This window comes from Myotis brandtii, unplaced genomic scaffold (assembly GCF_000412655.1).
Source record: "Myotis brandtii unplaced genomic scaffold, ASM41265v1 scaffold351, whole genome shotgun sequence".
In the NCBI taxonomy this organism is placed as follows: domain Eukaryota; kingdom Metazoa; phylum Chordata; class Mammalia; order Chiroptera; family Vespertilionidae; genus Myotis; species Myotis brandtii.
Window position 1 is genome coordinate 4,041,194 of NW_005363502.1, and position 8,581 is coordinate 4,049,774.

Genomic DNA, 8,581 nt, shown 5'->3' on the forward strand with positions numbered 1-8,581 from the left:
GGGGTTTCATGAGTCACAAGCTGGCTAAAGCAATCATTTTGATTGTTGTCAAAGTGACACTGGATTCCTGAAGATAAATGAACATGAGTTCATCTGCATCCATCACTGAAATGATAGAATCAGCAACGTCAGGCCTGCTGTGTTTTCATCATGCACTTCAGCCACGCTCTGAGCTATATTTCTGAGAGGCGGTCTGAGCTATTTTTAAAAAGGCTTTAAGGAACTCTCCTCAGAGAAGCAGGCATCTCATCCAAGCTTTATATAGAAACGGTAATGGCTAATGGCAAAGACGTGTGAGAATGCAGGGGAGCGCATATTTAGTCTAGAAAATGGTTCATTAGAAAAAAGTATCTCTGGATTTTTGTCTAAACATTGTGTCAGAATTTCCTTCCGCTCAATGGCATTTGGTGCATTTAAAGGCAAATGTGTCACCTTACACAACCCTGGTAAGGACACCAGAGGTTTTCTTTGCTCAATTCAATCAGTTCAGAGAAAGAAACTTTGAAATGACTCAAAACGATTCTTTTCAGCTTCTTAAAGGATGAGATCCTTAAGAAGTGATAAAGCTCATTCAAGCTAAAAGTGCTAGATTGTATCTAGGTACTTCCAGCTGAAGTTCATAGGTGTGTTGCTATCTTATAGACAGGCACTGCAAACTTGAGTTGATGCTGAAAAATGAGGAGGAAGAAGTTTGATTTATCTAAAAGCTCATGTGTGAGTAACATACCAATTTATATGAATAAAAAGGGAGCGTATACTTTATCTCTTTCATCTGTTACTCTATTGTGTGTGTGTGTATGATTTATAACATACACACACATATGGGATTATATTTTTTAAAAACATCATTGAGATGTCAATTTTTCCCACTTACTTTTAAGTTCTCATTGCTATCACTTCATTCATTCATAGATCAAAATAAAGTGGGCATTTAGAAAATAAGCATAAATACTTCATTATACTTTATCTTCAGGTTACCTTTATATATTTTGCTAGTACTTGAACTGCCTACTTTTGCTATGTCAGTAAGAATTTATTTCATTTGTTGAGGTCACCACATTATCATAAATGAATAGTAACTGATTGTCTGCAAAGTCAATATTACTGGACTAGACAGAACACAGTTAAGTAGGACAAAGCAAATGTATGAAGAGAATTTAAAGGACATCGTCATTTTGGGGGACCAAATTTTGACTTAGGTAAAAAAAATTATTTTCTTCCACACAAGTACTTGAAGTCTGTGTGGTCAAGATATATATGTTTTTTTAATATTAACTATGGTTTTATTTTAAAATGCTACTTTGAAAGTTCTTTAATCTTAGTTACGGTTTCATTTTAAAATGCTACTTTGAAGGTGAAAACATTTATAATATTTTCTTTTAGAAAATTGTATGGTCCTATGCAAAAAGTGGGTACTGAGAGCAGACCCCTCCTCTTCAAGAAATCCAATAAGCTCCTGCACAGGACGTTGGAGCCCACAGAGAAAAAGTCCAGCATTTCCAGTTTGTATGCTAACCATGGCTTCTTCCTTGTGATTCCTCACTTACTCTCTGTGGAGGGTTTAATGGCAGATTGAAAACGAAATCTTAGGAAGAACTAAAATATAAACACAAATATCAAACTCTGTTCCTTGGTATATTGACAATGTCTCTTTAACTCCTAACACTTTACACTCTCTGTTATCCGTGTGTCTAGAAACTAATGAGTTGTCATCACCACACAGTCCAATGGCTGTGCTTTCTAAGTCATGGAAGATTAAATCATGATTTACCTTGGGAGTATATTTTTGTTGTTATAATCTTGAGAAAAATTGTAATTTATTACATGTAGGAGATGTCATTTCCTTAACAAGAATTTTTTTGACTAAAACATCATAATCTTCAAGTATGTTGGATAACAGAGTATTTACAGTATTTGGAAAATTATTGAAAAATTCAAACTTCTTACACCCTCCTGACTACATTCTCACCTCCAAGACAAAGCACAGTACATCATCTTTTTAAAAATTCACATAGCACTCATTTTGACCCTTAACATGTTAAATGGGGGATACAGTTGAGAAATAATGTAAGACTTACATGTTTGAAGAGTGATAGAGCCTGTGGCATTTGTGTTGATTAACACTATTGTACTGTTATCTGTTATTTGCTCATGGAATCAAAGGTATAGTTCAACTGAGCAATCCAGTTTCCAAAGATCATCAATTAAAAGGTGTATTGGAAATAATAAAGCTAATAACTCATGGTTCTGCATAAAAGTGGAGAATTTGTCAATATAATCATTTTTTTTCTTCTACAGTGGGGGTAGAATGTTTTCACCAATTGCTGACAAGAGGGGTATCTTCCTGGGCCTTTACTGGTGACTAGGCAATCTTTTCACCTCCAATCAAAAGATCATTGTTTTTTTTAATGAAAATCTTGCTTGGAGGATCAAATCACAGCAGAATAGGAAAGTATGCCTGCTGATAGAAATCGTCTACTTTTAAACATTGCTTTAGGGCTTTGTACCAAAAGAAGCCCTATGTTGAGTGCTCTATCATTTCCTGTGGATGTCATCATGGGGTCAGCAGTCTCTGTATGGCACACCCATTACAGGGGGTGGCTTTAGACCTTGACTATTTTAAATTAATTGGACAGTCCCAATAACTGGGTAATGAAGTTAAACTGTTTTTGTTTTTTTTTAATTTAGAGACTTGACTAATATGTCAGTTGGGTTGATATAAACTAGGGAAGGAAATTTAAGACATCTTCCACTGTGGTCAGGTTTGTCATAATGGATGGATGAAAGTAACCATTTACATCTTTGATTTTCTGGGAAACAATGGCCAGTCTTGACAAGCACTCTCTAGTTAAGCTGATTCTCTCATCACCTGATATCCTGACAGCACCCCTGGCCAAGTTTCTGGGGACACAGACATGGCACAGTTGGGTGATTATACAAAAGACAAGTGTTCTCAATCTGCCAAGGCAGACTGATGGAATTTGTGGACCAGTTTCTGACATCCCAAATAATTGTGATGCTTCGAGTATTTTAAATAGTTCCAGGTCTATAAAAAAGTGATGATGCCTATATGTATACCCTATATTTCTTTATTACAAAAATATTGAAATAATCCATGAGTTATTCCACTCTGCACCAATTATAAAAAAATACTATCAAAGTTTGACTGGCACTTTTAATGCAACAAAAAGCACCATGACTGAGGACACTGGGAACAGAAAATGGGGAACGCTTACTTGCTGTACGGAGGTATTTAAAACCAGAAGCTTGTTGTAAGAGTACAACTTTACAAATGATTCAAATGCAAATCTTAGCTGGATCTAGTGATAAGCCCTCAATCAGTTCAGAAGGGTTTTCCCCTAGCATATTCACTGCATTTGTCTGCTCATACTTACTAAAAAGTGTCCCAAAGCCTCTAAAAGACACATCACTTTGACCTTGAATTGGTGGTGGTGGTGGGGGAGTCTGTACACAGTGGAGAACTTGAATGTTCATTCTAGTTTCCGCTTCTGTGGGGCTCATGCCGCTCCATCTCAGTTATCCAGGGCTTCCAGGTGAATCCTGGGATTGGACGGTGTTTGGCACTAGAAAGATGGGGCATGGCGTGTTCTGGAATCATGCCTACCTGAGCTCAGGCAGAGCCACGCCTTCTGAGATCTGACACATCCAGTTCCAACCCGGTCCTCTCTCGCCAATCTGCTCTTACGTTCCAATGTGCGCTGCACAGGCCGAGAAATCAGACGCTCATTTTGCCTTTTTTTCCCACTTTCTCTTCCGGTATTTATGAAATTTTTGCAATTGAATACTGAATCACGATTACCATTTACTTTATGTCACTAAGTTAGCGAGCTCCTTGGTCTTACCAAACGCCATACATGTGCTGCATAGGATTTCTGTCATTAAAGATGTTCTCAACTGGAAACTTAAGATTAAAAAACCAATCCTGAAATGTGTTGAAAACGAACCATTCCTTCACTTCTAATACACGTGTAAACACACTTGAGTTTGCTGTCCACTGGACAGGCTTTTCACACATGGTATGTATTGGTTTCCAAATGAGCATGGTTTATGAATTCTTTTCTAAGCAGTACTACTTTTTTTTTTCTGGAGTCTTGAGGGATATATTCTCTCCCGGTTTTAATATTCCTGTGAGAATCAGAGCTTTTCATCAAGAAAAATCACCTAAGCTATTTGACAGAGGACTGGTGTTGTGTGTGTGTTAGTGTATGTGTGTGCATGTATGTGTGTTATGACAATATATTTTTATGCAGAGATCAGTTAATTTCATCAAAACACCCTATGGATCAGAGGCAACATTTTCCATATTCATAGGACCCTCCGGTGGATGCGCTGAAAGACAGTGAGTGTAGGAGAAGTTGGTAGCAACCAGGAGTCCTCCCAGTGGCAGGAGACTGTCGGGGCTGCTGTTTGAAAGAAGACCAGCAGCAGGCAGTCAGCTGATGGAGGGTCAGACAGTAACCATGACGACGGTCAGACTACAAGCATGACAGCTCATTTCCCTACTCTAGGATGGAGTTTCATTATTGCCACAGGCCTGCCACCACCCTTTATCTGGCAGTTGTGGCTCCTCCCAGTCTTTTTGTTTTTATAAAGTGGTTTCATACTCCAACCGCTCCTGAATAAGGGCATCATCTTTGTACTGCAGCCTTGGAGGAGACGGGGAACATTCAAAGGCTAAAATGGCCTTCCGGAGGCTTCGGTCCAAAACATGTCTCTCCCACGCTGGGTACCTATTCCTGAACAGGTCAATTTTAATGACAGATTCTTCAATCCGTGGTGGGCGCGATGATGGGGTGGATGGGGCTGTGGGTCTCACCTGAAAGACAGGTACACACCCATCCCGCTCTGCAAATTTCTGGTCGCGGTCACTGACAACACTGCGGTTGTTGGAGATGGACCGCAGCGTGCTCGTGGCCACTTCTGGAGGCAGGGTGAAGGCAGCGACGGGGTCCTCACAAGCACAACTTGGTGACTGCCCGAATCTGGGTCCATTGGGGTGAAAGAAGGCATAATACATCAGCATAAAAACCACGCCCGTTAAAAAGCTGCTGAACACCACACACAGCGCCGGGATGGCAAATGCATCTGCAATCTGGGGAGCCTTGTAGAGGTACCAGAGGGCACTCAAGGCTGTATTTTCCAAAAGGATCACAAAATAGTAAATGAAGAGCCTGCAGCGTGTCCTGCCTTCCTTGACGTTGAACCAGCTGAAGATGTAGATGATCCCCACCACCATGTCGAACACGATCTCTTCCCATTTGGTGATACAGAATTCTGTCTCACAGTGGACGATCCAGAAGGTCATGATGCACCAGTGAAGGACGATGAAGATCCCAAAGTACAGCTGGAAAACCGAGGCAAAGAGGGCAAAGGTGATGACCCTGGCAGCGATGGTGAAGAAGTGCCAGCAGAACTGGATGACAACAGCCATGTAGCTGATGGGCTTCTTGTCATCTCGGGAGTCCCGGAGGGCCTTCTGGTATGAGGCCAAGGCCCAAGCCAAAGACACCAGGGAGGCTGCTGCTGTGAAACCTACAAAGCAAACAGGAAGACATTCTGTCAAGAGTGAGATGCAGTGTTGTCTCCTGGAAATAGTCATGCGGGCTGGGGGCTTGAGACAGGCTAGCTTTGACCTCAGCAAAGATTGTAATTTCTCTGAGTTTTAGCTGGGCCAAACACTCAGAGGGGGCTCCTAGTGTCTGTCCTCGAGGGGACCCAACCACATGGAGAAGTCATGAACTAATCATGGAATGTAGGATCTGGAAATGGGGTGGGGTTTAACTTCCATGTGTTTGGTGTACATAGACTCAGGAGGTAGTTTTGTGTAGTGGGAACAGAGCCGTGGGTTGGAGGTTAACAACATTGGGTTGCTGTTTCAACTTTGCCACTTATTACCTGGCATGACTTTGGACAATTGTTTAAAGTGGTGTCCTCATTTATAAAGGAGATGATCTCCAAGGCTCCCTGGCAGCTTTGACACTCTGTGATCTAAAAGCATGAACAGTCCCAGGAAACTCGAGGGGCTAGCTGGTTTTCCATTCTGCTTCTCAACAAGAAAGTTGATTTAAGAATAAGAAAAGGAGCCCTAGCCAGTTTCGCTCGGTGGATAGAGCCTGCAGACTGAAGGGTCCCAGGTTCGATTCCGGTCAAGGGCATATGCCTAGGTTGCGGGCTCCATCCCCAGTGGGGGGCATGCAGGAGGCAGCCATTCTATGGTTCTCATCATTGATGTTTCTATCTCTCTCTCCCTCTTCCTCTCTGAAATCAATAAAAATATGTTTTTAAAAAATAAGAAAAAGGAGTCCATAGAACCTTTTTGGCAGTGTTTCGTGTGATACCTGCTGTGTAGTTTGTCCCTCGTATAATCTGACACTTGCTACTACAGCTTTTGTATATTCCTTACTGTCTTTCCCTTAGAAGAAGAAATGTCTGCTCACTCTCATCTCTGAATCTTTCATAAATTAAAGATTATACAGAAATCACTCCTCAACCACTTCTCTTATTGTTTGACGAGCCCCATTTGGTTAGTATTCCTTCTCAAAGTATGTTTCCAAAACTTAATCATTTGTGTTGCTTCCTTTCACTGTTGCTCCATTTACCTTGTCTGAAACATCACCTTGATGGTCCAGATGTCCACAGGGCTCACTAAAAACACACATTGGCCTCTTCTAGGAGCGAGATGGTTTGGGAATTCCACTTTGTCACTGAAATGTTATATCAATTTGCATTGCAGCTGGTGTACTTATTGAGTTGTACCAAGACTTACCAAGACTACAAATGGTTTTGTGTTTTAAAGTCCTGCTGGCTTTGCTTCACTAGACTCTTACTCATTATAACCAGGCCACCTTATAGTCTTCTCCTGCTATGGAAGTAATAGGAGGGGATTGCCAAGAACTTGTAATGGGACATGTACTTTCCTTTTTTATATTTCAATAGAGAAGAGCTGTTGTCTCTGGTTCTTGAAAATGAATTTAAAAAATGACTCTTCTGAAAAAGAGCCACACTAATTGATAGAAAAAACATTCAACCTCAATAGTTAGTTCTTTCTTATTCTCCTTGAGTAAGATGAACTCCAAAGAATAATTATCAATAAAGAAAGTGTTTTCCAACATCCACGTCTCATATCTATTCCCAATAAAGTCTGTATAATGCCTCATCCTACACTGGACCTTCAATTGTTCTCTGGCCAGCACAAAAATCTTTTATTACTGTAACTCTCAGGCAGTTATGGCAATATTTTTAGGTCAGTTGGAGACCAGTACACAAAGGAGTTTATGTTAATGTAATTTCTACACGGTGGAAACATATTCACCAATGATACTTCAATTACAAAGCAAATTCATAAGTGAAAAGAGAGGAAAGGAGAAAATGGTTACAAAAGAAGAAAGAAGGTTAGGGGATGGGAAATAAAAGGTGATGGAATAATGACTGTGAATTATATACTTATTATAGTTTAGGATATAAGAACAGAAGTTGTGCAATTTTAATTTCAACACTGTGTGTTGCATAGAAGCCACTCATGACCTCGCTCTTTGCCAGCACCATTAGCAACGGTACTAACTGCTTCTTGAATAGGCTGTTCTCTTTATGCTTTTAAGCTGTGAATGGATTGCAGCTTCTCCACAGGCACAGCTTCCTTTTGTTACCAGCCCACATCCCATAGGACAGTGTTTAAACACAGCGCCACCTTCAGGAAGATCCAGCATGGTCCGCCAGGCTTGAGCAAAACAGTGGAATGGACTAGATCAGGATTGTCAGATCAGGGTACCAGTTTGTACAAGAAAATGTTATTAAAGGCTGCTTGTCAAAGCAGTGAAAAAGAGTAAAACAGCATCATAAAATGATTTGTTGTCAGATTTAAAAGAATTAGAAAATTAGCTTAGTTCAAATTCTTTTGTAATTTCTGTACCTTTTATTAATTCCACCTGCTTTGACACTCAAGGAACTTGTTAAGACACTATTCTGGCAGTAGAAAATGAAGATTTTCTTATCAGTCTTTCTTTCTGTGTATCTTACAATTTAAGACATACTCACCAATGATACATGTGATAAGGGGTTAATTTCCAAAATATATAAAGAACTCATACAACTCAACAGGAGGAAGACAAACAATCCAATTAAAAAATGGGCAAAGGACCTGAATAGACACTTCTCCAATGAGGACATACAATGCCAAGAGACATATGAAAAAATGCTCAATGTCACTAATGATCAGAGAGATGCAAATTAAGACCACGAGGAGGTATCACATCACACCTGCTAGAATGGCTACTATCAATAAATCAACAAATAACAAGTGCTGGTGAGGATGTGGAAAAAAGGGAACCCTAGTACACTGCTGATGGGAATGCAGACTGGTGTAGCCACTGTGAAAAACAGTATGGAGTTTCCTCAAAAAATTAAAAATGGAACTGCCGTTTGACCTAGTGATCCCACTTGGGACTATATCCTAAGAATCCCAAAACACCAATCAGAAAAAAATATATGCACTTCTATGTTCATAGCAGCACAATGTACAATAGCTAAGATCTGGAAACAGCCAAGTGCCCTCAGAAGATGA

General features: G+C 40.2%; 1 protein-coding gene across 1 annotated transcript in view; it reads right to left on the bottom strand.

Annotated features, from left to right (window-relative positions):
* Positions 1–5,620, bottom strand: part of XKR4 (XK, Kell blood group complex subunit-related family, member 4) — an 11,903-nt gene extending 6,283 nt beyond the window's left edge. Inside the window, exon 1 of the mRNA XM_005871673.2 lies at positions 3,396–5,620. Within this exon, the coding sequence (XP_005871735.1) occupies positions 4,607–5,620 (1,014 nt within the window). The 3' untranslated portion in view covers positions 3,396–4,606. The remainder of the gene's footprint in view (positions 1–3,395) is intronic.
* Positions 5,621–8,581: the final 2,961 nt, after the last annotated feature.